Source organism: Pseudopodoces humilis, chromosome 1, assembly GCF_049639895.1.
Source record: "Pseudopodoces humilis isolate 2021_Gansu_Grassland_sample_001 chromosome 1, ASM4963989v1, whole genome shotgun sequence".
In the NCBI taxonomy this organism is placed as follows: domain Eukaryota; kingdom Metazoa; phylum Chordata; class Aves; order Passeriformes; family Paridae; genus Pseudopodoces; species Pseudopodoces humilis.
In genome coordinates, this window is record NC_142200.1 from 50,660,431 (window position 1) to 50,687,806 (window position 27,376).

At 36.2% G+C, this 27,376-nt stretch overlaps 1 protein-coding gene across 5 annotated transcripts in view; it reads left to right on the forward strand.

Moving 5' to 3' along the window:
• Positions 1 to 27,376, forward strand: part of ANKRD12 (ankyrin repeat domain 12) — a 58,506-nt gene that overhangs the window by 1,589 nt on the left and 29,541 nt on the right. For 3 of the 5 annotated variants that reach the window (XR_001331755.2, XM_014255956.2, XM_014255962.2), the window contains exons 2-3: positions 17,786 to 17,923; positions 24,219 to 24,366. Coding sequence is in view for 2 of the 5 variants with exons in the window: in XM_014255956.2 (XP_014111431.2) it covers positions 17,837 to 17,923; positions 24,219 to 24,366 (235 nt within the window). In the remaining 3 variants the exon portion in view is untranslated. Of the gene's footprint in view, positions 1 to 17,785; positions 17,924 to 24,218; positions 24,367 to 27,376 lie in introns of those variants that run through there. The other 2 variants (XM_014255969.2, XM_088053392.1) reach the window with 2 other exon arrangements.

The window sequence follows — 27,376 nt, forward strand, 5'->3', positions numbered from 1 at the left end:
ACTTCCTTCTCTCTAATTTTGAAACAGCAAGGCTCAATAAACAAAGTTGATGGTAGCTTGGTTGTCCTCAAGTCTTGGTTACTGTAGGTAGGGACATGGTGAGCTGCTGTGCAGGTGCTGTGTAGCTGCAAGGAACCTGTGCTTTCTTCTTCTGCTGTAATCCTTTGCTTTAGTTCACTGGGTAAAAGTCCCCAGAGCAACAGATCTTCAGCATTATCTGACATGTCAAGGTATTTCAACTGTTCTTATTATTTGAGGTTTGTGCAGGTGTTGGGTGTCTTTTGCTTTTCTTCATTCTTTGAGATGGAAACAGACTCCCTGCTGACCTTGTGACTTGACGAGCTGGTGACCTTAATGACACCCTCTGTGAATTTAGTAGGTTTCTGTGCAAGCTTGAGAAATGGTCAGTTCAAATAAAAATGTAGGGTTTGAGGTACACAATATTTCTGTGGGAAGGTAATGGTGAACCCATTGTCTGTCTGTATGTTTTTACACCCCACTCCCTTAATAGTTTTACTTCTCTATATATGTTTCGCAAGCTAAAATGTCAAGGAGCACCAATATTTTTCTTGGCACCCAGAGGACCATGATGGCTTTCTTGTGGCAATGTCAGTTTTTCAGTGTTTGGTGTGTGAGTCCCTTTTCCTATTTCCTGGCTTTTCTGTAGTAATCACTGAGTGTGGGCAGTTGATCAGAAAGCCTTTGGCTCTTTCACAAAAATTACAGCTCAATCTTTCAAATATAAATATTTCTGTCTTTCTATTGCCATCTCTTTGTGTGTTCTTCTCCCACACAGAGGATTATTCAAAACTGTTTGTGAACTCAGAATACTACAGACATTAAAGCTTAGGACAGATGTTGTGTAAGAAAGCAAGCCCCATGCCACAAACTGAAGTCTGTGTGCAGTTTCTTCCAGCAGACTTGCACAATAGATGACTTCTTAGAGGAGAGGGCCTTTTAATAAGCAGGCTAAATGAGGGCTTGTGTGAAGTTTCTGTTTGCTTGGCATCAGTTAGAGGAGGTACTGCTATGTTACCACTTTACTGTAGGATTAAAAGCATACACTGAAAGTTGAATATCTATGTTTATACATCAGTGGTCAGCAGTCATTCTCAAAAAAGTTTCTTTGCACTCTTAGATGTCTGTTTAAATTGCTAGAAACTCTATAAGCTGTTGCAGCTTTAATTTAACTAGGTAGAAGGTCCTGGATATCCTTTTTAATGGAAGTATAGGCACCTAGATAGGACTGAGCTAGAATTTCTTCCTCAGTATTCAGAACTTATTCCTCAGTATTGGGCATACAGGCAGGAAAACAAATTGTATTTGTTGAACTGATTTACCATGTTTAGACAATCTTAAGCTGACGAAATTGCGTGAAAGACTAGTGCAGTTGGCCCTCTTTAAAACTGGAAAAAACTATTGATCACAAAATATGTAATGATTAACCTGCTACCGCACTGTTATTATACACACTCAGAACAACCTACTTTTGACATTTTTTAGATCTTATCTTACAAATTGATGGACTGGGCATGACTGTTTGGTGTTTCTTCTTTTCTGTGTTCTGTTGCAGATGGAGTATTATAAATGTTGATTGGTCATTTAGTCTTCAAATCAAACTAATTTTTAACTACATCATTAGACTCCAGTGACAGATGGTATGAAATAAATATTAGCACAAGCTCAGTCTTGCATTTTGTGTTATTACACTGAATGATTTTATTAACAGAATAACAGAAGTCAGAGCTCTGGTAACATCTTTAGGTTTTTTTCTTGTCAGTTCATTTTTATTCCAGGACCTAGAAATGTCTTAAAAGTTCTTCTGTAAGCTTATGGAGGCAGTTGAGGACATTTATTGCCACCTTGCTTAAAGACTAAATATTCATGTAGAAACATGAAGCCCTTGAAAGTATGACTTTGCCTCAGTTTATTTTAGATTATTTCCCTGGATCTGAGGAAGCATCCTTATGTCTGCTGCAACTGCATTTATCTTTCACAAGCAACAAATTAATAAATGCTCCTCAGTTTCATGGCTTCTACACAGAGTGTTCCAGGTAGTGATAATGTCACAAGAGGATTGATTTCACACTGGTTTATGTTAAGAAACTCCATTAGCAACATTAGAGACAGAATTAGGGGCTATATTAGAGGCAAAAACTAAAAATGCACTCTGAGGAGAAAAACTTTATATATTTTCTTTTTTGGTTCTGTCGTCTGCTTTCTACCCACGAGTAGCTTGCTGGAGATAGAGAGTATTGCAACAACTCTTTCCTTGCCTTATGTCTTAAATGCATGAGGCTGGAAAGCATCAGAGGTAGAAAACACTTCTCCTCTCTGGGCTTCAGAATGTATTCAGTGCAACAGACCCCAAATAACTCTTAACACATTTCCAAGTGTTCTGTGCTAGATCTTAAAAAGTTACATTGTTTGATGACAGCAGAAATGAGCTTGTGCGTAAAGACATTTCCTATGGTTTCCCTTCTCTTTCCAAGCCTTTTGCATTAGTCCCACTTAAGGGGTGTCTAGCTATCAAACCTTTCAAGCTCTCTTGGCCAGGTAACTTTCTTAGCTGACTTGTGGAAATGTCTTCCCTTCTTTATTTCCTTCAATATTGTGTGCAACAAACAACTAACTGAGAGAAACCAATTTTCTGTGGTGCTCTGTACTCTTCAGTAACCTACTCATCTGGGCTCTTACTACTAGTTTAATAATGAAAGGAAAATGGGCCTTTCATTTAGTATTAATTCTCTTTCGTGTGTGGGTAGTACTAATCTATTCATTTTTTGACTTCAAGAAGAAACAGGTGTCTTGACACCCATTTTACCTTTTTTAAGTAAATTAAAAAATCATGGGTTTTGTCTTGAAAATAACTGGTTCTTTGCTTTCCTTCAGTTCTCCAGATGACACAGTAAAACTTAGATGAAAGTTAACTGCAGTACTCACTGTAGTTTTACAGCCCTAAATAGTTATACTTGTCTGCAAACGGCATTCTGCTTGTTCTCTGTTTCCACTCCATCTGTTCCCTTGCTATATCTTTTCACCCAAAGAAAGGTTATTTCTGTAAAGGAGCTGACAGATGATTTTGTTGTTATTTTTGTGAGATTTGCTGATGGCCAAGAGGTGGCAATAAAGCCTGTTGAATATGTTGCATGTCTTCATGATTTAACCAGGACAAAAACCTCTGTTATCCAGTTAGGAATTCATGACTAAACCAAGACTGCTTTCTGTCCTGCATCTACTGCTTTAGATTCTTCTTACGAATGGTATCACTCCAGCTACGTGCTTTACCTGTCCTGAATCCTGCTAATAGCTGAAGGACTGTGAGTAGGTGTTGGGAGTTCATCTGTTCCTACCTCTGTGTGTGTTTGAAGTGATGTTCTTTCTAGCAGTGCTGCAGATAAGTTGTGGGTTTTCTTGGTTTGGGATTGACAAATTATCATTAGTTTATGAAGATTTAAATAGAAATTACTGAGGTTCTAGTAAGAATGTATGGCATAGTTATGAAATCTCTTGTCTTGGAGATCTGTAGGTTTCCAGAGAGAAAGTAGATTCTGGTGGAAGGAGTTGAAAATTGTTTAGCAGTAGTTTTGCTTATCTTATGTTTATCAAAGTACTGATAAAAAGGCTTGTAAGTTTCATTCTGGTAGATTATGCATATGCAGTAGTCTTTCTTAATTGAAAAATGTTTATTTGGATACATCTTTAAGTAATAAACAGTAGATAAAACCTGATGTTTACATCTCCACTTTTCCATGTTGTTTAAAGAGTGTATCATATTAAGCTAAACTATGCAGGTGTTTCCTTTGAACCCATAGTTCATCCTAAAAAAGACTCAAGAGGAAGCACCTGTGAACATTATTCAAGTTTATAGACTTGTAGATTAAAATGGAGGACTAATAGATTTTGCAATAAGTGTCTTTGTCTCCTAAGAGCCAGAGTTATTGGTCTAGCATATTAGTTTACTTCCCTGGAATGGAACTCCTCTTTGTAGAGTCAAAAATCTCCTTTATTTTGAGAGTCTCTTGAGAATAAAGGGCGATCCCCTTCAGACACTCTGAAAACTTATCTGTGTCTTATTATAAAATGAAGTGAGGTGGTTTTTACATATAAATGTTTGACACCTAGGTCTTTCCCTCAGTAGGAATATGATGTTTGCATTTTACACAGTTGTCCTGATATGGTTGGAGTATCATACAAGATACACTGGTTCTTCTGGCCACATATGCAAGGACTTGTTAGAATAAATACTGTCCTGACTACATAGCATAAGTCTGTGGAGAATGTAGAAGACACAAACCTTGTCCTATGCTGAACATGTCAGCGGGAGGAGAAAATAGCCCATAGCCATCCTGCTGCTGAGGTAAAGAACATCTGCATTTCTGATTCATAGGACAGAATCACGGACTAGCTGAGGTCAGAAGGCTCCTCTGATTCACACCATCTGACCCCATCATCTAGTCTCTCCCAGGTTCCCTGCAGGCTCAGCTAGAGAAGTGTGCTTATGGCCATCACCAGTTAGTTGAACCTGGAATTTGGCCCAATAGTGCAAGTAAAATATTATATTGTAATTTTGGTTAGTGTGTTGGGATTCCTTGCTGAACTTACTGTTGAAGGCTTGATAAATTATAAAACTGTCAAACTTTTTTCTCATTCAAATATGTGATAGAACTGTATTTTTCAGCTGTTGTGGTTAATGTATTTTTCCTGACAAATTTAATTTTTAATAGTCAAAGGATGCATTCTTCTTGTACTGCCTGTGTGTGGTAGTCTTGTAAAGCTGTGGTTCATTCTACCAAGTTCTGCTATACAGATCCTTAATAAAATAATTTTTAAAAAAATATTTAAATTACTAATTAGATGGTTGCATAAGTAAGACTTCTTTGCCCTTCATTTCGCCTGTTAAAAATGCAGTTTCTGATATTTCTTTTTAATGAAAGACAAATCCATCTATGTCTTCTGTTACTTGTGCTGTAACTTAATGGAAAAAGTCTCTTCCGGTGCTTGATTCTGAGTAAGCTTGTGAGTGAGAAACTGAAAGTGAAACTATCTTATTTTCTGTTGCCGAAGGAGGAATACGAAAAGTAGCTGAAGTATAATTAACAATAAGAGAATTTATTCAGAAATTATTACTTGAATATGGAGACAATCTGCAAAGGAACTTAGTAATTTTTTTAATCCTTTGGAACTCTTTAAAGAAGAAAAACAATTATTTATTCAAGCTGTTCTGTTTGTAGTTCTTTCAGTTTGTTTCTTTCCAGTGATTCCTTGCGGAGCAGCCAGCCTGTGTAAGAACAATAGTGCTAGTATCCACCATGAAAAGACAAAGTGTTAATCTGAGAATAGAGAAATGCACTTGAGAATAATACAATACTGACAAGTGTCCTTCAGATTCATCTTGAATTCTGGCACCGGTTCAGTTCCTTACTGGCCCACATGAAGGATTGCTGTAGAAATAGTATAAGTGCTTCAGAAGGAATGATGCCCCTTGTCACTATGTGGGAGCCTCACTGAAATGAGGATTGCTGTCTGACTTCTGACAGGAAGATTTGTCACCATTCTTGGAGAGGCAGTGCTTTTTTTTTGTTTTTGTTTTGTTTCTGTTTGTTGATAATGCTAGGAGATAACTGATAACTGAAGGTAACCCCATTCCTAAACGTTCATTTCTTATATCTTATCCTTCACATTTTGAGGTAGGGAATGTGTATCTCTATACATAAAGAGAAGCTTCAACACAAGTCTCTAAGAATCAGGAAAGAGTTTCTGCTTTTAAATAATTCCTAACCATTCTTTGATGAAAATATCTGGTTTATGTTATGCAAGTTCCACAAACTTCCAGCTTTTGTACTTTGAACTGTTCAATTTAAAATCAGTTTTTTCATAAAATGTAAATGCTTTCAATGCAGCACTTTCCTTGGTTATTGAGAGGAAATTATATGATTTAATAGATAGTGGTAATAGAATGGTCTGCCTTTCTTTGCAAGATAATACTGGCTTATTGATAAAGATTCTTTTAATTCATGTGCAATCTGGGATGCCACTGTGATATCAAACGTCCTACTGTTTTATGCTTTTCTAGAAAAAGTTGCCCTTTTCCAAGCCTGTTGTGAAAGTTATTAATTACTTAAGACTATGGTTTTGCAACTTGATTTGTAATGAATGTATTCAGTCTAGACACTTCACTATTAAGCAAGCCCACAGCCCTTCAAAAACTTCTCTGAAATAATGGAGAATTCCATAATCTTAAATTGGTAGATCTGCTGTTCTGAAAATTTGTCCTTTTTCAAATCTGTACTATTTCTGTATAAATCAGAGACTACTTATTGTAAAGAGTTCATTGGGCCTGTGTGTTTCTTTTGCTAAACAATTAATATTTAGGATTTCAGACTTGTGAAACTATTTCTGTTCAAAAATTTAAAAAAGAAAACATAGTATTTGATCTTACTTTCTTGTTCCTTCAGATACCTTCTCATCCAGTGCTTTCCTATTTCAACTGTCTGTTTTTATATCAAATATTTTTTAGGGATCCCTGTTGCAAAGCACCATTTTCCCCACTCACCTGTTTTCAGGGTTGTGCCATCCTGTCTGTTCAGGCTGTGTTTGGCAACATTGTTTTTTCACCCTAAATAACATTATGTAAACAGATTAATTCCTAAGTTGTTTTTTTTTTTTTTTCTCTTAAAAAAAAGTAAGGAAGGAGTTCCACATCCTAGAATGGAGCTGTACAAGAGTCATCTAGGAAGAGAATTCATCTGCTCACTGCTTCTTTTGCTTTCTACCTTTTCTCATCATCTTACAAGGCTTTGCTGGCAGCTTCATGGTGTCTTTTGAATGGGTCTTGATGCAGATGGGTTCACGCAGGTTTAGAGTCCATGAGTCTAAATAATCATTCCAAGAGTGTTCCATCCTTTGAAAATTACCTTTTTGGATACTTGGTCTTCAATACTCAGTAAACTGCTGTGAGATGTTAAAGTAAAGCCTACCACACTTGTTTTTGTTTGGGTTTTTTTTAGTTCTTCCTTGTTCGGTTATCCATGTGGAAGAACTTTAAAGGTCATTTATAGATACCTGGAATCCTTCTTCTTTTCCTCTGTCATGCTCTGCTAGTAATTTTAGGTCTTACATGCCAAACAATATTCAATTGGTTGACATAGCACCTGCAGGGATATTTTGACAAAATGTTAGTTTTTATGCATTTTTTGCAGTGCCTTGGAAAGACATAAACAGTAATTAATTCCATATGAGTTTAGAAGTGTGATACCAACAAACTGCTTTGATTTTTTTCTTTTTTTTTTTTTTTTTTTTTGTAATCTTGATATGTGTAGTGACATTTGCAGTGGGAGGATCTCAGAATCTGTTGAACACTGGAAACTTCAGAGAAAGTAGAGGAAGGAAATGGGAGGAGTGTGTTGTAAAAGAAGTAAAACAAGTGTTTCTTGTCTGTATTTGCATGACTTCTTGCTATGTTCTACAGTGTGGCTAACCTTTACCTTCTGCTGTGCCAGAAATGCTGTCTGCTCTGTATTAGAGCAGCACTGCTCATTTGCCCTGCTGCACACAGCAGAACTGCATCATGAGTTGATGGGCTTTTGGTTGATACTCCACTTGAAATTATAAACTGTATGACTCTCTGGGGTTATTATCTGCATTTGTGCAGTCTAGGTTACTGCTCTGAGAGTCCTGTGGCAGAAGCTGGAATAAGTTCTCTAATTTAGGAGAAGGTTACAGGAACAGAGAGTCTCATGTTGAAGGAAGTTGAACACTGACCCTGAAAATTACCTGTTTTCAATTTGTTTTGGAATTTGTGTGAGCTACGGGCTTTTTATGAGTGCATGCGAAGTGTTTTCCTCATATGGGGATATTTGCTTTGAGACTGCTTGACCTTTTTCCTTCTGCAATGGTAGGAAAGAGTGGTTGCTTGCAGAAGTTGAAAATTAAGTCAGTAGCTATGGTCAAACCAAGTATTAACTACTATCTAATGCAAAATAATCTGAAAAATAAAGTCTTTGATGTTACAAGTGTGGCAAATCGGTCAAACTCCTCACTTCATTTTTTTCTTCCCTTCATTATTTCTGTTAACCTAATTTGCCATCTGTAAAATGAAGGAAATAATGCATTTTCATCTTCTACCAATATTGTGAAAATAAATTAATATTTGTGAAGGGAGATGGAGCACTCCTCGTTTTGATTTATGAATAGTAATTTCTTTGGAGTTGATTGGGGTACATGCTGCTTTTTATTTAGGATGTTGGGGGTTTTTTTTAAAAAAAGGTGTGGTAGAAAATTCTTCCCTTTAAGAAGGCAGAAATGAAGACAAGCAGAAATAGCAGGAATCATGTTAAGAGTGAAAAATAGATTATCTTTCTCTAGGAGCAGGTAAAGCCACTTGCTGCATCTGTTTGTAGTCGTTGGTTCCTCAGAACTTCACCAGGTTGTCAGCATGTTGGTTTCATTCTGACAGGTAGATTTTGGAATTTTAGTTCAGAATTTGTGAGGCAGAAAATGTCCAACTTACTCCAGTAAAAGTTTTAGTCCTTACTTGGTTGACATTTAATATAATGAGTTGCAAGAAAACCTTTGGGAAGATGCGCAGGGGTATTTCTAAAAACAAGCTGTGCCATGAAAGAGGAGTCGACTCTTGCTCAGATAACAGCTGTTACTGCAGCATGATCTCTCTAATGAACCATATGTATGAACCCACAGTACCTTTAAACTTCCAATCACTCCACGTGACACATCTTAAAGACATACTGGAGTGTGGTGTTTTCAATCAGTGAATAGGATTTTGTAAATTAAATTTTGGGCCAAAGTTTTTTCTTCTTCCACAGTGTGCTGCTTGTGAAGTGCTGCTGCATGATTTATAGGTGCCTACAGTTAGGAAGTTTTTACTTTCCAGATTTCTTCTACTGTGTTTTCCTGCTCAAGTTAAAAACTCAACCTGGTCTGTGTGAAGTTCAACTAAAGCTGAAAATGTCTGACGGACAGAGACTTAAATGGACCTCTAAATGTCTCCTCACCTCAACTATTCTTTAATTCTGTATACAGTGAAGTTTTGTATTCTCTGATAAGCTTGTGTTTAGTTAAAATAAAAGAGGAGAAAAATCTTACTGAAGGTTAATTAGAAAGCTATAGATTTAGTCATGTTCTTTAATAGAGAATATTTGTTATAAAGAAGTTGACAAGTCTAGGTGCTACTACTACCTCAGAAATGAATTGAAGGGTGTTGTGAAATCTGTGGAACTTGGCATTTGAAACCAAGCACAGGTAAACTCAGGCTCTTAAAACAGAGATTGTTGGTAGGAACCCTAGGTCCTATACAGGCAAGTGCAACAAAACTGCAGCAAAGGTTTTGTTTGTTTTTTGCATAGGAAAGAGTTGTATGTCCTCTCATTTTTTTTCTCTTCCTAGTAGAAATTCCTAGACTATGAGATACATTCCCTATTTTGGTAGGAAGTAATGGTGAGTTCCAGCTAAAGTATTGGAAAATCTTTCTTGCTGTCTGAATGTTGGCTGATTTTTAGGAACTTCCTCCTATCCCTGTATAGTCTGGCCTGCAATGAGTTGGTACTTCAGAGTATATTAAAAACTCTTCTGGATATTGAGTGGTCACTGCCTGTGCCTGTTTTACAGTTATACTTTATTTCATAAAGGATACCTTTATAAAATGGAGTTCAGATAAGTAGTTTATTTTGCTTATTGCAGAAAGATTCATACAATTCTTAGGTTTGGATCTTGGCATCTGAACATTTCAAATTAAAATGTAGGAATGCTCTCTGATAGGACAATGAGTCTGTTCTGTCTATTAGCTTGTATCTGAGGAGTCTCCAAAATATGTGTATATTTATATATAAATATATATATGTCCAATTTATTTTGCATATTTCACATATTTATTTTTATTTCACATATTTATATTTATTACACAATTTTACATATTTCTGAAATGTATGTTTATTAGTCTGATGCTTTTTTTCTTCAATTTTTTTGATATATCCGCTAAAATCTGGTAGGGAAAACTGCTGTAGGGGAGAGGTAAGGCACTGAGATTGCACAATAGGTATAGCAAAGGAGTAAACTGATCTCAGCATTGTGTGTTCTAGCCACAAATTTGTCTGAAGTATTGTGCAAATCTTAAAGAAAGATTGTAATAAAAAATAATTTCTCACTTCTGAACCAAGAATGTTTTGTCATATTTTTATCGTCAAATGCTGTAAAATCTGCCAAATTTGTGACTCATGTCCGTGCTGGGTACTGCATTTGCACTTAATACAGCAACAGACTGTTGCCTTAGGCACATTAGTTTGAGACTGTGTTGGGGCTTAGCTCTTTCATCATAACCCTGACACTGGAATGTGCATGCCCTGAACTGTCACAATGGTGTGAAAAGACCTTGTGAATATTTTCCAAATAAAAATGTTCTTGTCACCTTTCATCTGTAAAAGCTGCTGCCTGTATCATTCAGACAGTGTTCTCTCTAACATACTAAATTGCTGTGCTACCTAAAGCCAGTAGTGGTTAGTAATTTATTTGCTGGTTACTGCCAGAGAGCTGAATTGTGAGTACAATGAGACACCATGGAGTGCAGGGTAAAAAGAGCCTGGTAAATTGTTCTGTTTTTTGTATTTGAAAGTATTATAGTGTGTACCACATACAGGAAGTGGTGATGGTAAAAATACAATCTCAAATAATACAGTGTACACAAATAGCCTTTTATTTAATCTTTTCTTATACAGAATGTGTTTTCCTTTGAGCTTGTAAAGAATAATATGGTTCTAGCCTGCAGCAGGAGGCAGGCTTGCCAGTAGGGATGTACTGTAGTGTATATTTAGTCCATTATAACTGCATTTATCTAATGTATTATCAGCTTCTTAGAAAAAAATATTTTACTGTCTAGATTTTGTACCTACTCAAATCTGACTTTAGCACCCAGGCAGTTAAAATATTTGCTAATCCTACTTAGCAGTAATATGTGCTGGACTCTACAGCAGCACCCTCAGTTGCTAAATGTTTGAGAGGAAGTCTTTTTTGGGGGATCCATGTAACACTGTTTTCATAGGACTTGAACAGGAAACATAAAACTATTTCTGCTCAAATAAAGCCTTTAATGACCTTTTCAGTGTCTTCATTGTAAAGATCAAGTAAACTGCTCTGAATGATTATAGAATAGCTGTGTTGATATAGTTTTCTGCAAGGAAGACCTTGATCCAGATATTTTTCTGGCTGCAGTCACTGAAATTTGACCATTCAGAACAGTATTTTGTGTAATGTTCTGATGAGATTTTTAAGTGCTTGCTCTCGTCAGTGTCCCATCCTTTACCGTCATTTTGATATTTTCATGAGACATCAGCAATGTTTGAGACTTCATTTCTGCAAGTATGTCTGTCCAAGGAGGTAGTAGGAAATGGACCACAGGGATGGTCATTCTCCATTTAAACAAAAGGAATATGGAACACTCATGCTTTTTTATAAGACATAGGAATGGCAAGACTAAAGGCTTCTGATTTGCATTCTGTAACACAGAAAAAAGTGTTCTGGGGAAAAAATATTTGTGTGCATGGAGTTCCCTGTGCTTTCCTCCCAGAGAATTGTCCTTCCAAGTCTCTTTCTGTGCTGCCTCATTGTCAAAGTCACATTCTGTTGTTTGGCTAATCTGAAGCTTTAGACATATTTCTGTGTGGGAGATAAAATAGATACAGATGTTCTTTTTGTAGACATGGTGTTTAAATTGCAACCCAGAAAAGACTGGCCCGGTACTACTGGGCTTCACTGCCTTCCTACTGTGTGTTGTAACCTGAATGGCCTCTTTCCTCGCAGTACCAAATTGCTGTTCTTGTGCCTCTTAGCACATCCCCAGCCTCTAACTGTAACATCTTGAATAATCTCTTGTTCTGTCTCAAGCCCTTTTTTCTTACTGGACTCTGTAGGTGAAAAGGTAGATGCTGATCTGATAGTATCTTCATTTACCAGGAGCCATTTCATTGTGTAGCAGTTGGCTCTGGTTGAGTAACTGTGTGTAGAAGCACTGAGTTCCATAAGAAGAAAATAATTGGCAGTGCTGTTACATCTCCCATCACACGTTTCATTTAGCATTAATAATTAGTTAACCTCTCTTTTGCAAAGAAATCACTTCTCTGAGCTGTTTGCTGAAGGGTGCTTTTGTTGTGAAATAAAATACTGAAGTCATTTGCACTTTCCTGATAAGAAGAAAAAAGAACAGAGTGTTAAACTTAGTTAAATGAACATCTTTTTGCTAAACTCTGTTTCTTACAGGATTTAAAAATAACAGTTTTCTGTAGCTTTTTGGTCCTTTGTACTGTACCCATTCCCTTTCTCCTAGTGTGTTAACCTCATCTGTCTCTGACACACTCCCACCAGAATGCAGATAACATTTGGTATGGCTAGGCGTGAGCTACCTACATACTTCTTAATTAGCCAGTGTGTACATACGGGTTGGCCAGCTGGCTTTCTCTGAACAGAATATGTAATGCTGGCTTTTGCCTGCCTTTCCCTCAGTTCAGCTGTTCGTAGACTTCTCTCTTGTACTCATCCACTAACTTTTTTTTTTCCCCTTTGGTAGACTCTTAATAGCTTTGAGATCTAGATCATACCACTCATTTCAAAATAAACTTGGAAGATACAATTTTCTAGAGCTGGGAAGGGGGAGATTGCTAAGACAAAATCAGGTCAGTCTTAGTTTAAATCAGTGACTACCCCCTCACTGTAGTTTAGTTTGCTGTGTGTAGTGTTTTCAGAGCTTGATTCCTCCTGGTTTAAGCTGAGAGATGTGTTTAGGAATTTGTTGAATGTGCTCCAACCTTTAATGTGCATTTGGTACATGGAACTGCTCTAGAAGTAGTCCAGAGCAAATCTGCTAAATGTGACTACTGTAAATTTGAGATTTTTGTTACCAGCTGTTCCACTCTACAGATCCACTCTTCATAATTCTTTACTTCTTGCGAATTTAGATCTAGCCATAGTTGTCACTTTTAGTAGTTTAATTTTAACAGTTTAATTAAAACATTTTGAAGCATTCCTGTCAACTATTTGTAGCAGAAATTCGGTATAGTTGATTCACTGTTTCCCAGTCTGGAGTAAATACTTATTGAAAGAGAGGGATTTTTTTTGTTGTTCTTGTTTTTGTTTTTCTTCCCTGCTGATGAAGTAAGCTGTGGGAAATACAGGAAAGCAGAGGTAGTTGAGAAGATTGCCTTACTCTGTATCCCTACTTTTTATATGCAAAGGCTTTCTGGAGAAGTAGGGTAGATGCAGTGTGTTGGAAATTAAGTCATTAACTGGTATTCTCGTAGAAGAATAATCAAAGCCCCCTTGCTTTAATGTAGTACTAGTGGTCAGCTAACCTTCAAGATCTTCAAGGGCTACCAAAGAAAACCTTCCCAAAGCATCTTGTAATATTTTGCTGTAGGTGTTTCAGGGAAGACACTCTCAACCAGAAAGGAAACAAGTAGTTCGGTGAGCACCAGAACTAATAATGCTTAATGTCTTAGTAATTTGTGTCTTGCGGTGGACTGACTTTGGTAATGTGCAGGTCTCAACAGAAACTTCTCCCCCATAACTAAGAGAAAAAAGTAAAGTGGTTTACAAAGGCCATCTCACGTGTAGCTTTCTTACAGGCACTATGTCATGAGGCTCATATTGAAACCTTCTCATGCAAAAAATGGTGATGGATTATTATTGTTATTCTTATTATCCACTTTTATATATGGCTACTTTTCTTCATGAAATTTGTGAGTGCTTCATATATATTTGAAAATTTCTTCTGCTGTCAGATTTAAAGAAAATCTGTCTACAGACTTGGAAGTCATTAGTGGATCATGCATATGCATCTAACACAAACACATGGGCCTTAGTTTCTCAGAAGACCAGACTGAAAGGTGTAAAGGAATGAGTGACAGTGGCGGCAGCACTGTTGTAGTACTACATGAATCCCATGGATTTTACATAGGTAAAGACAAGCTTTTTCATCAGTGCTAGATCTAAGCTTCTACAAATAAATATGCTAACTTGTTAGCATTAGAGATTTGTTTTATTGCTAATTTTCTGTAGCTAATTGTATCTGAAATTCTGATGGTTGGTGGGATTTTTTTGGGATTGTTTCTTATGTCCAGGGTTTTTTGTATGAAGCAATCCTAGAATTTTATGTCACTTCCAGTAGATCTGTCTAAATGCTTACATTTTGTTACTTCAAGGTGAAAATAGAATTTTTAGCTGCTTAGTTGAAAAATGACTGACAGAAGAGTTCAAAAATATTTCCAGTAGTATGACTCATGATTGGTTATGAATGTACAGGAAAGATGTCCAAATATAAAATAAGAATATTTGATTTTATTACACAGAGAGAAATTTATTTTAGTAGGAAGCAGATATTGAAAAGCTTGAAAACAGTTTGTTTGAGAGAAAGCATAACTGTGCCTGCATGTGAGATGAAAAGTGAGGACACTGCTTGTTGTGACAGAGGAGAATAATTTGAATGTAAAGAGTTCAACTTTTAATTTAGGGTTCTGGTGATCTAAATTGTGCCATCAAGATTGCCTATAAACCAGTAATTGCATTAAAAAATGGTTCTGAGAAATACCCAAAGCAGACAGACACATCTAGGTTTCCATGGAAGACCCTGTTAATGTTCTACATTTTCACTATGAATGCAAATATTTGTGTTTAGAACTTGAGTTGAAGTGGCATTGAACTCCAGACAAATGGAAATAAAAGTTAAAATGTCAGTAAAATCACTTCCTCAGCAGAAACTTTTTTTGTTATATACAGTGTGTAACCACCAGTTGAATAGTTTGCCTAATTTCTGGGCTATCATAATGATATTTTAAGAAATATAATTTTTTTTTCATGTCTGTTTTAAATTTTGCACAGCGATTATGCAACAGCAATCTGGTACGTGAAACACTTTATGGAAATAGTGCCATTTGTTAGTCTTACAATGTGATGGTTCTGCTTTGATAATCTAATATGTGACACTCAGTTTTAGTGACCTTCCCAAGCAGTTTTTTTTCCAAAACATATTTGGCTTGGGTCAAGAATTTTGTGAATTCACATTTACTTTTCATCGCAGAATCACAGACTGGGTCAGGTTGGAAGGGACCACAGTGACTCATCTGCTCCAGCCTCCCTGCTTAAGCAGGGCCATCCCAGAGCACACAGCACAGGACTGTGTCCAGAGGGTTTTTGAATACCTCCAGTGAGGGAGACTCTGCAGCCTCTCTGCGTGATCTGTCCCAGTGCTTGGTCACACGCACAGTAAAGTTCTTCTCATGTTCAGGTGGAGCTTCCTGCACTTCTGCTTTTGCCTTTTGATCATTTGGTAAAGAAAATTGAAACATCCTATGCTTTCAGTTTTCATTTACTTCTATTTGTATATTAAGCTAACTGTTAAAAGGTATTATTAAAAATAAATTTCAATTAAAGATATTTTGCAAGTGTTTTCATAATCTTCTTGCCCCTGTACAATACTTGAGGCTAGGTATTTTTGTTCTACCATTTTAAAAAATAAACTGTTGCTGTCCAGGTAAGACATGCAGGGAGGCTGGACCTTTTGTGAAGAGCAGCTCTTGTCCAGTTCATGTGGTTTAGCCCCTGCTGGTGAGGCAAATGAGATCAAGAGAGCCAAGTCTAAGCTAATAAATTTTACTAAGCTCATGAAGTTTGGCTTCTTGCTGTCATACACCAGGGAATGGCATATGAAACCAGGAAAGGAAGGAGAAGCAAAGCAGGAAGGGAGGTAGTTTCAGGGAGCCAGGTAGCCGTAAAAAAGGAAGGAAAGGAAACAGCAGCATATACAATGAGAAGTATTCTGATTAAAATAATAAAGAAAACTTTGACCCATTGTTTTTTTTCAAGTAGTTGTAATCATGATATATAATAGGAATTGTTAAAATGAAACTTACAGGGGATTTGAGAGGCTAAATGAGCAAAAGCATATTTATGACTTGTCACTTTTTAAACCCATGGAAACAGATATTTGCTACTATGGTTATATATTATGTTTGGTCTAATCAGCACAGTACTATTCTGTGAAGATAGTAACTTGTTGCTTCTTTTAGGATTAAGGAAAGTGTTTTATAAATTACAGGAAACTCAGGATAGTGTTTCTTTCTCTTTTTTGAACCAATAAACATCTTTTATTCCTGCAGCAGTTATAAAAAGCAACTAAAAACAAAAGGCTGATAACAACGTACTTTGATTTTCATTAAAATTGAACAATTACTCTCTATCACTAGGGCTGAATAAATCCTGTTAACAAAACATAAATTAAGGGAATATACTAATGTTTCTTTTGTCTTAGGTAAGAGTAGAACAATATGAATTTCACAATATTGTATCAAGTATTGTAGTGGAGACAAGATTCTGGTTATAGAATGTGAGATTGTTTCTAATTAATCTCTTCCTGTTTTTTAATAAGCTTGTGGTTAGTGTTAAAAAAACCACAACAAAACAAAAAAAAAAGCCTCCTCAGGTGTAGGGGGAAGGGAGGAAAACAGCAGACCTTAGTGCAACAATTCCTACTTCTCTCTCTCAAGGATTTAGCTTTTTGAACTTTTCTTCCCTCCTATTCTGGAAGATTAAGAAAGTAGCGTATTACATTGTTGTATACAACAGTATTAATCTCAGACAAATATGCAAATTTTCCATAGTTTAAGCCTTGTGGGGGATGGATGTGTGGGTGGGATGCAGAAATTTTTTTGAATATCAACGTCTCGTATGTCAGGTGTAGTGTGCAAAATGGTCTCAAAGTCATCTGCACCAGATGTATTGTCAGTTAACTGTGTCAAACCAAAATAGTGGCCAAGGTCCTAAAACAGCAACACATTCTGTGCATGATGATCCCAAAATCTTAATGATATGCAACAATAGAAGTGTTGTGCCTGAAACGATGGCTTGGTCAGTCATAAAATTACAACTCATAAGATCATGATCACATAAATACTTGTAACAAAGTACATCAACTCAAAAACACCCATAAAAGGTCACCAGCTCTAAAATGCTCTCAAATGCAGTTTTACCTTTGGTGTGACCTTTCCTCTCAGCCATTCTTGCAAAAAGGGTGGTGCTTCCTTCGGTGGAAGAGGCAAGTCAGACGTCTTCCATTATGTGAATCTGTAATTGCACTCATTTGGTATACCTTGGAGATGAAACACTACACAGCTCTTGGAGCTTTATAATGATATATCCCTGTCTCTAGTGGTGGCTTATGTGATTGATTTGATAGACAGTGGAAATTAAGGTTTCTAGTTCTGGGTTTAAGCTTTAGAAGATATTTCTTCTAACAGGCATCTCTTGATCCAAGAGAAAGCATAATAAACCACAAGACTTGACTTTCTTTCCATACTACTTTGAATATATAATATTTCAGTTTCCCAGGCTAGGAAACTTAATTTCTCTCCCCAGTGTTGCTAGCAATCTTGTTCATTTTTCTAAGCCTTAGGACATTTAACACAAAGTGAGATATTGAACCTGTGAACCTATTAGAATAGCCAAAAATGTTCAGTCTTCCAAAAGGTAAGCTAGAGGGATGAGGCAGTTTAGCAGCTGACTTGGTGCTTTTTTTCATGACACCGTCCCCAGCAACAGCTGTGTTAGACCTTGTGGGGTTTTGCCCCAAGGCTTGAGCTGCACGTGAGGAAGATGCTTGAAGCCAGGTGTCGTTATTAGTCATCTTTTTTGGGGTACTGTTAAGCTCTGCTACCATCTGCAGCAACATTTGTCCTGAAATGACACTGCAGTGTGTATATTTATGTAATGTTGTTTGTTTGTTTTTCAGACACAGGATGAACCCACTGATACAAGATACAGCTAGCTAAACAGCTATAAAATGCCCAAATTTGGGTCTACAAAAACAGTTCAAGTTGAAAATTCTGACAGCAATAGCACCATGGTGGAAAAAACAACTGCCAGAAAGGTAAAAATTATATTATGCCCATTTAATTTCAGTAAAATGAATCATATTTCATTATTTTTGTTGCTGTAAAAATATGAATCTGTCTTCTCATATCTTCAATATTGAGAAAAGCTATACATTTTTACATTGATTTAACTGTAAGTTAAACTGTGGGACAGAGTTCTACTTTTATTGTAACTTGCAAGTTAATTTAAAAATAAGCTGGATGCTTTGGTTTTATTCAATGAAAGATAGTATACAGTCTCCTTATCTTAGTTAATATGAAGTCTTCATATACTCACAAGAACAACAATCTGTATTTAATTTTATTTTACAGTGTATTAATCTCTGTAACAAACACACAAAACATTTGTGAAGGCCTGTGACAGAGCACAGGCCAAAGAAAAATACCAGTTTCCGATATTTCTTTATAACACAGTTAATTGTTCCCTTTGTGAGGGACTTACAAGCCAAATGCTGCACAAAGCTTAAGAGTAGCTCCTGTACAAGGGGTCTTATCTAAATATTGTACAATCTATTTTTGAGTGGTGGAGAATGAAGGAATATGGAAAATACAGTCATACTGAAGGGTGGTTTGTTGTTTATAAATGTGAAGTATCCCATGATTTTCAGAGTTCTGGAGACAAATTTCAAATCACCCAGTTCTCCAGCTTGTCTGCCTAGTACACTTGTGCAATAGACCACAGGTTTATCTGTGCTGCTAATGAATAACAGAAGCTGGAATAATACTCTGCATTAAGAATGATGAGTAACATGTATATTGCCCTAAGGAGAGAGAGCCTGTTTGTTTCCCAACAATGTTTAGAACTGTTTTCTCTAGAAAAGGTGTGTGTGTGTGATCATGCTTACTCTTTTGTTGAAATCTGTATTCTTTGCATGAAAGACCATTTGATGAATGGATATGACAGGAAGAGGTTAAAAAACAGGAAGAGATTAGAAGATTCGGCATCTACATCATATGTAACTTTCTTCCTTCCAAAAACATTCATAGAAACCTTTAGACCTTTTAGTCTCGTTCTAGTTTGTTTCATTGGTCCCAGTAAAGTGAGGCAAAGGTAATTCTTTCTGCTCACCCTGATGAACTACTTAGATAAGAAGAGGAAGATAACACAGCAAAATGGGGAAAGGAAATTTGCTTACTAGTAAAGGGATGAAATAATATTGGTTTGTTTTTTTCCTGTTTATTCTGGTTGTTGTTTGGGATATGGTCAAGTTAATTGAAGTGTCGTTCAGTAATTTAAGGGAAGAGTAGGGAGTGGAAGTTTCACAAAGGCTGTGAATATGGAATTCCAGTGATGGACTGATTAGGTTGATACCAAAAAGTAAGCTGATAAAACTGCTTGCACTGTTCTAGCCAATGTTGCTCACTGTCCACCCTGATACAGTGTGCAGCTTGAGATTAAAATAATGTATGGTTTGGATTGGCATTGTATGATATAAAGCAATGTATAATATAAGTTCCTAAATAAAAGGAAGAATTATTATTATTATTATTATTATTAGAGAGTATAAGTGTTACAGTTAATGTTTCTGTAGTCAGGTTTTTAGCATAATAAATAGAGCTGTCATATTTTGAGAAGAACTGAATGCATGGTTATGTTAAACAGTCACTTGAACTGTCACATACCTGTTCTCTAACATATGGACAATTGTCAGAAGTGTTCAGCTGGCCTTTGACTAGCCTGCACCCTTCAGAGTGCATTAGAAAAGATAAATTAGAAAAATATTGCCAAAATGTCATCATTTAGATTCAGCCAGGAAAATTATTTGAAATCTGGCAGGCAATAGGCTTAGAGTAAAGTGTGAGTTTGAGCAACACAAAGTCATGAAGGCAAATCTATACTACATACACAAACATTAGAACTCTGAAATAAAGACTGACCAGGCCAAATCAACAGTGATAATTTTCATGAAATATCTTTAAAAGGTAGTGGAAATACCTGTAAAGCAAATAAAGATTTTTCTCAATGCATAAGCATTTGCAGCCATGAATTTAAAAATAATAGTTCTTAAAGCATAAGAAGTATGAGAAATGTTAAGAGATTCGTTAGCTAATGTAATTGATGTTAGGAAGTGCTAAGACATAGTGTGAAATAATGTTCATAAAAAACACTGCCTCTTAGAAGTGAACAGCAATGCTAAGGAATACCACTCCATAAAAAAATCCTCATTCTTCACAAAATAAAAATTGTAATGACCTAAATGGCATAAGACTATTCCAATGGTTAACATAAGATAAAAGGATTGCAGGATTTTATTTCCGTTTCATAGTTTTTATACTGTTTAGCTAGTTCTGATTGTGCACTCTTAGCTGCTGACAGAGAAATGTAGTGAAGTTACTGTTGTTGTTATTACTAGACATAATCTTTCAAATTTTTCCAGAAATTAATGCTTATTATGCAGCTGTAACAACCAATGAGTAGCTGTGTGAATCAACTGTGTCTTCTGAGAACTCAAAAAAAACCCCATTAGAATTAACATTGCAGTTAATGAGCTGAGTTCATATCATGTATGCATTAGGGTACATGTATTTTTATTTCAGTTGCTCTTCTGGTAAGCATAAAAACATACTGCAAGAGTATGCAGCAGCTAGACCATCTAATGTTTGCATGAGATATTTTGTAAACATAGAAACATGATGAAATTTTAATTTATCTGAATTTATACTTCATATGGCCAAACTCAGGAGGTAAACCATGGATATGTCATCCAAAGGAGAAACACATTTCGAGTTTGTAAGAATTAATTCTCTCCTTGAAAGACTCCAGCAATAGTGCCCAAAACTGTTTAATACCATACAGAACATGCTTGAGTATGTAATTATCTTTGATAGGCAGAAAAAGAATGCTTGTTCTCCCAGGGCTTGGTACATCTGCTAGATTATATGGCTCTCTGTTGTCTCCTTTTGTGTCTTGTCATTGATTGTAGCAGTACCAGACAATAGAGCTGGAATGGGATATCAAGAAATTGTCCAGACTGCTGTTTGTTGGCCTTCTGAGACAGTTCCTGTTGAGCAGATTAAAAATGTGTTCCTCATCATAGCACACTAGTATGGTTTTGTTGACAAGGAAAATTCTTCCTTGTTACTACATCCTCCAGTGAGGCATGCATTAAACGTTCAGACATGAAGATCCAGTTCATCCATTTGCCCCAGAGTAGAATAAGCCGTACTCAATTCCTGACAGATGTTTGCCAGACCTTTTCTTTAAAGGCTTGCCTGATGGAAATTCTTGTCTCCTTGGGCAGTTTATTCTGATACTTAATTATCCTGACTGGCATAGAGTTTGATACTTAGTAAAAGGATAAATAACCTTTGCTAGTCTCCTGTTTCAGTCTAAAGCCATTAAACGTTCTCTGGCTGTAGTGGACACGGAAAGTATGTAATGCTTTTCACTTTGCAGCCATGGTTTAGTTTTCTGAACATCAGCATGTCTTCAGTGTTTTATCTGATTAGCAGTTTTCACTTTAAATTAATTAACCTCTTTCGAAAGTCCACAGGACTTACAGGCTATTTTATAAAAAAACGTCAAGTTCATTTTAGGTTGTTTCCATAAGTCACATTAAAGTAATGCAACAGACCTGTTGATGCTGAGTTTTGATCCTTGCCTTGGATCCTGAAAAAGAGATGTCCATGCTGTTGCAGTGACCAGGAGCAATTGGAACAGTGAATGCTCACTCTTTAAAATGGAATGCCTGGTCTAACCTGCATGGTTTCTACTTCTTCCTAATTCTACTTCCTTTGCTTGAAGTTGAATCCAGGATGCCATTAAGAGTTTTCTATCAACACAGTATTTTGTGCTTGTACAGTTAATTATTTTTATCAGTTTGTAGGACCTTGGTTTTATCCTGCTTTTCCTATTTTGTTTTGTATTAAGACTGCTTTTCAGTTCAGTCAGTCATTTTATGTTCTCCTTGCCAGGGTTCTTTACTTCTCCCTGTCTTTCAGTTGTGATGATGTCTGCATATCTGATTGTATCTCCGTTTCAGCGTTGTCTCTGAAAATAATAAATAGCATCAACTTTGTACAGCCTTCTCAAAACCCTGTTCATTGCATCTTTTGGATTGGAAAATCCCCTGTTGAGTGCTTATTTCCACAGTAGCTAAGGAAAAAAATAGTCCTCTTTTTTTTCCACTTTCTGTATATTCTATGTATAGCCTTTTTTTTTTCTAATGTGTTTATATTTAGCTGAAAGTATGCATTTTGAACTCTCTCCTCCTAATTAGGTTATCAGAGAAGTAATTTTCAGTCATTATTTAAGAACTAGTGCATCAGTCATAATATTAAACTTAATACATATAAGCAATATAAGAATAAATGTAGAGCTAACAAATTACTTAAGCAGCTTGTGCCTCTTTGTGAGCACCTGATGTATTTGACTGAGTGCCCCCAAAAAAGGAATTATTTTTAAAGATTACCGGCTGCAAAAAGTTGTGGGTTGTTTTCTTTTCCTACAGAACAAGTTGAAACCAATGTTTTCTGTTTAGGAATTTTAAATAATTTTACTTCATCCTTTCTATTGCATACTACCTAACATAAAACAATATTCTAGAGAAAGAAAGAAAATTTTGATGTCACTTCATCATATTGTGGGAAATTCACGTACACAGATAAGAGAAATAATTGGATTGTTTGAAACAAGGGATGAGAAAGCTCTTGGTGAGGTTGGACTCAAGTGGGAAACTTACGTGTGTGGTGGAAGAGATGGGAAGAGGCTTAATGGAGTTTGGATCTGCCCTTGCTAACTTAGAGATGCATTTGGAAATGATGACTTGCATTAGATGGATTAACTTCTTTCATAACTAACACCACAGACACTGTATGGGACAAGGGGAGTCTTAAGGGATTTTGGTTTTTAGATTTTCTTGTTCTATCATGTAAAAAAAATAAGGGGAGAGGGTATCATATCCTTTGGGGTTTTGAAGGAGGGTTGGCTTTGGTTTTGGTGTGTGGTTTTTATTCTGCATTTTGTTTAAGAATTTTGGTTTTTGGGTTTCTAAACTTGGAGTGAAGAAGATAGATGTTCTTTGTGGGCAGCAACCTTTATATCTCAGGAATTCTGTTAACACAGATTATTGCCTTCTTTGTCATCTCCCTTGTGCAGATATTTGTCTTCTGAAGGTTGTAGGTTTGTTTACAGGTTCTTTTTCTAATCACTTCTGCCTTTGCAGAATATTGCAGTTTGGCAACATTTTGAACTCAGCATGTCAAATGATATCTTCCTACCTGAGTTTGGCTTTTTCTTTTTTTTAAAAAAAAGGAAAGATGCCTTTGAGAAAAGTACCTTTACTTGAAGTTATTTTTAGTTTTCCTTCAATCAGAATAAATCTTCGTAAGTACCAAGGACCAGCCTTTTTGTTTTCAGTGATTGGCAAGGAGGTGTATGTTCTTCTTCTGCCTTTAGGAAGTTAATCTATTAGTAATTTCATCTGATCTTGTGTTAAGAATGGTATAAAGATGTGGAGTTGTGCTAGCTGACAGAGTGGATAATGTGTTTCTGCACATTATTTCTGTATTGAACAGAAAACATGTCTCTGCATTGCATCCTTGATTGGTAGGCTAAGATGCTGGGGTTTCCAGAGGGTTCTCTCAAGCAATCATTACACTACCCTGGTATCTTTTACATTCTTTCCTCCTATATTAATGAAGTAATCAAGTACAAGTTAATAGTGAGCCTGTTTAGGTTTTTCTCTGTTAATTTGAAATTCAATTCATAAGCCAAAATCTCTAGATTTATACAACTGAAGAATTCGAGTAGCTTGTACTGTTTTTTTAAATTTGATTATCAGCTTAAAAAGTTTCTTCATAGATTTTTCTCAAATGAAACATTACACTATTATAAATAGAAAGGGAGTTCTGTATTGATGGATTACAGGGTGGGAGTGGAGGCAGGGGAGGGTAATTAGAGGGGTTTTTGGGGGTTTACAGTTCACAGTCTGAATTGTAGTGGGGACTTTTAACGTGCTTTTAATGGGATTGTTGTGGTCAGGGAAGGAAATTGGGGTGGTCATCAAGACTTGGCAAGTTCTTTTCAGTTTGTGTTGTTCCTTTGCTAATTAATTAAGCCTCTAATAGTGAACAGCATTTCTTCAGTGTTGTATCTTAAAGTAGAAATAACATAGAAGTTAGTAATTTTGAAAAGAAATGACAAATGATTATTTTGTTTATTCAAAAAATTTTGTAATACACATACACAAGGACATACATTCTCACATATCAGTCTTTTCAGTCTGTATACATTATAAGACTACCCCGCTTTATGCAAAAATTACTTAGTATACTTTTTATTTATATTAGAGCAAGGACAAGATTGCATCCTACAGCAAAACTCCAAAAGTGGATAGGAGTGATGTGGGGAAGGAGATGAAAGAAAAGTCTTCCATGAAACGTAAACTTCCTTTTACTATTAGTCCATCCAGAAATGAAGATCGCAATTCAGACACAGGTAGAACCTTTTTATTTCCTTAACTAATTATTTGTTGGTAAATTACGTCCTAACTTAATTAATTGTATATTATGTTTTTACTTTGATTTTTTTTCTCTTTAAAAAGAATACTAAGTATAAAAGTTGCTTGCTTGCTTCTGATTGTTGCATCTCAGTCTGATAGGCTTTCGTCCTCTCATTAGCAATGGCCAACATGCCACCATAGCTGATCTATATTCTCTAGTTGTTTCCTAACCTCATTCTTTTCTTCTGTTTCAGTAACAAATCTTTCTTTGTATTGTCATCTCTAGATGTCCATTTGTTTAAACGAGTAAACAGATGAAAAACCATGTGAATGCCTTGATTTGAGATACAGCTGTCAGCCTTTTGTAGCCTTTTTTGGGGAGGAAGATAGGATAGATGGGTAGATGTACTGTCCTTCATAGAAAAGGTTGCTAAGGTGACAGAGGTAACTAAACTAGTGTGGAGAGTACACTTTGTTTTCAGTTTGAGTTCCTGTGATCTGTACCTTTTCTGCACAGGCTAAGTTCTTCCCAACTTAAGCTTATCTATATTAGAACTGATTTCAAGGCTTCAAACCGCCATTCTTAACTCAGTTTTTTTCAAATCAAAATGGAGGGAGCTGGATACATTCCAAGAGGTACAGTTATCTCTGGGTTTAGGTAATTCATTATCTGTGTAATTGTGCAGTAATAGTTTGGTTGGTAACCAGGCTCCATGGCCAGCAGAACACATTAAAATTCCCCAGATTTAACAAAGGCTCAGTGCTACAGCTTTTTATACATTGCTTATTGTACATTTGACTATTTTCATGACCAGGTAGTTCCATTAATATGCTTAGATTTAAATGCAAGGTAGAAGTGTATGCCTCAGTTTATGTTTAATTTTTGTTCAGGATTGACTTCATGCAGAAGATTCAACTCCTTGATATTACATACATATTTTTATTACTGTAAAGAGACTGTAGTATGAAATCCATACCTGAAATAGTCACATTACAAAACAGTGCTCTTGGCTTTAGTTCTGCTTCCAGTGGTTTTACAGCATTCTTGAGTCCTACACTATTCATGATACCATTTGATTCTGAAAAGACCATGTCTAAATTAGAAGCATGCTCCCAGCACCTGCTTTATTAAATTTTTTGCTTGATATTAGACCATAACTGTTTTTCCATAATGGAATTAAATGTATTTAGATGTAGTATTTAGTATTTATCAAAAGTTTTGTCTGTGTAAAATCTTTTGTCATGTCTCCCCACCCCCATCAACCTTAAATAAGTCATTGTCCCAATCATCTTGTAAAGTAGCAGAACTTTTTGTGTGTTTTTTTTGCTATAGCATCTGTTGTTGCTGTTGCCACAAACAAGATTGATTACTTCAGATACTAAAACATGCACAAGAAGACAATGTTCACACTACAAAATTTTTTTTTGTCCGAAGTTGTAGTAGGAAGGTGAAATAGTTCAAATAGGGGCAAGAAATATTTAACATGAAAGTAGAAGGCAAGTGGCTCTTTACTATGGTAGCAAACATCACATCTTGGTGAACATTTCATTTCTGCTGAGGTAAGGAGGTTAGAGCAACTGCCCTTTTGCAGGTGGGAAAATTGGTACATAAATTATTCCAGAAACTTTAGAGCAGGAGCAATACTAGGATGAAAAAACTGTTCCTGTAATGCAGATTCTGTGCCTAACCAATTAGATTAGATTGTTGGGAATTAGACACTTACACTCGTGCCAAGTTTGTCACTGACATGGATTAGGACTGACATCAGTGATCATGAAATGCAGTGCTGCTTCTGGCACAAACTTTGCATTTTACATGGAAAAGATTTGCTCTCACTGAGCTAAACTGTTACCTCTGACAGAAGTGTCTCCCTGATAGCTCTGTACAGAGAATGGTGAATGTTGAGAAGAAAGTAAGTTTTTGGAAATGAGAGTGTAATCGGACATGGGGAAAAAGAAAAAGTAATGAAAAGCTTCTTAACAGCTTAGAGGTCTTTAAAAATAAATTTGAGTTGAAAAACTCCCCAAAATATAAAAGCAGCTAGAGGTACTTAAAAAAAAAATAATTTAATAGTTTAATAGATATTTTATCCCCAGGATATATTATAGGGTCACTAGCTGATTGTAGGATTGTACAAACTCCATGATATTTGGATTTCATCCTGTTTAGGCATGTAAATGAGTCAAAGAATTGGGATATCTAATTTTTAGAACTTTATATTATTAGAGCTTTCCTGGTTCTAGCTCCAGGGTCTTCCATAAACTAAAATTTTGTCCTTTTTTTTTTACTGTGTTTTGTGAAAGTTGCTCCTTTGTTCCTTTTTCAGGCGGGCTTTTTTTTTTGTTTGTTTGTTTCAGGTATTGTCTAAATATTGCAAGTGATAATGAACATGGACAGTCAAAATGAATGTTGGCTTAACACCAAAATGATTTGGGTTTTTTTTTCATTTGATTTCTGGAACACTATACACAAAGTACATTTTACATCCAGTCAGTTTTGGCAAGATTGAAACCAAACAGCATTTGTAGAGTACTGTAAGAGTCTAGAACAAATATAGCCCGCCTCTTTATCTAAATTTAAACTTTTTTTTTTTCTTAAGAAAATGCTGCAATAAATTTGTATTCAGTATTTTAAGACTGAGCCTTTTAGTTACTTCCTTAATAATTTAATACCCATGAAGATTGCATGGAGTTGTGTAAAGGCAGTCCTGCAGTGCCAGTTGAGATGTTTGCAGGAGCTGCAAAGTCTGCACGGGTCTGAAAGATAATGTAAGTCCCAGGAGAGCTGTGGCCTTCTGAAGAGGCCCCTGGGAACAGGACACACCTGGAAGGACACTCTGTCCCTTTCTTTATCAGCAGCATCCTGTTGTGTTTCTTCCATTGTGCAGGGCTGTGACACTCCCCTGGCTGTGGTGGCTTCCCAGAACTGAGGGCTTTGTTGTGACATCCCCATTCTTGGTCAGAGCAACCACAGAAAAATAATGTAATGTATACATCCTGCAGGCA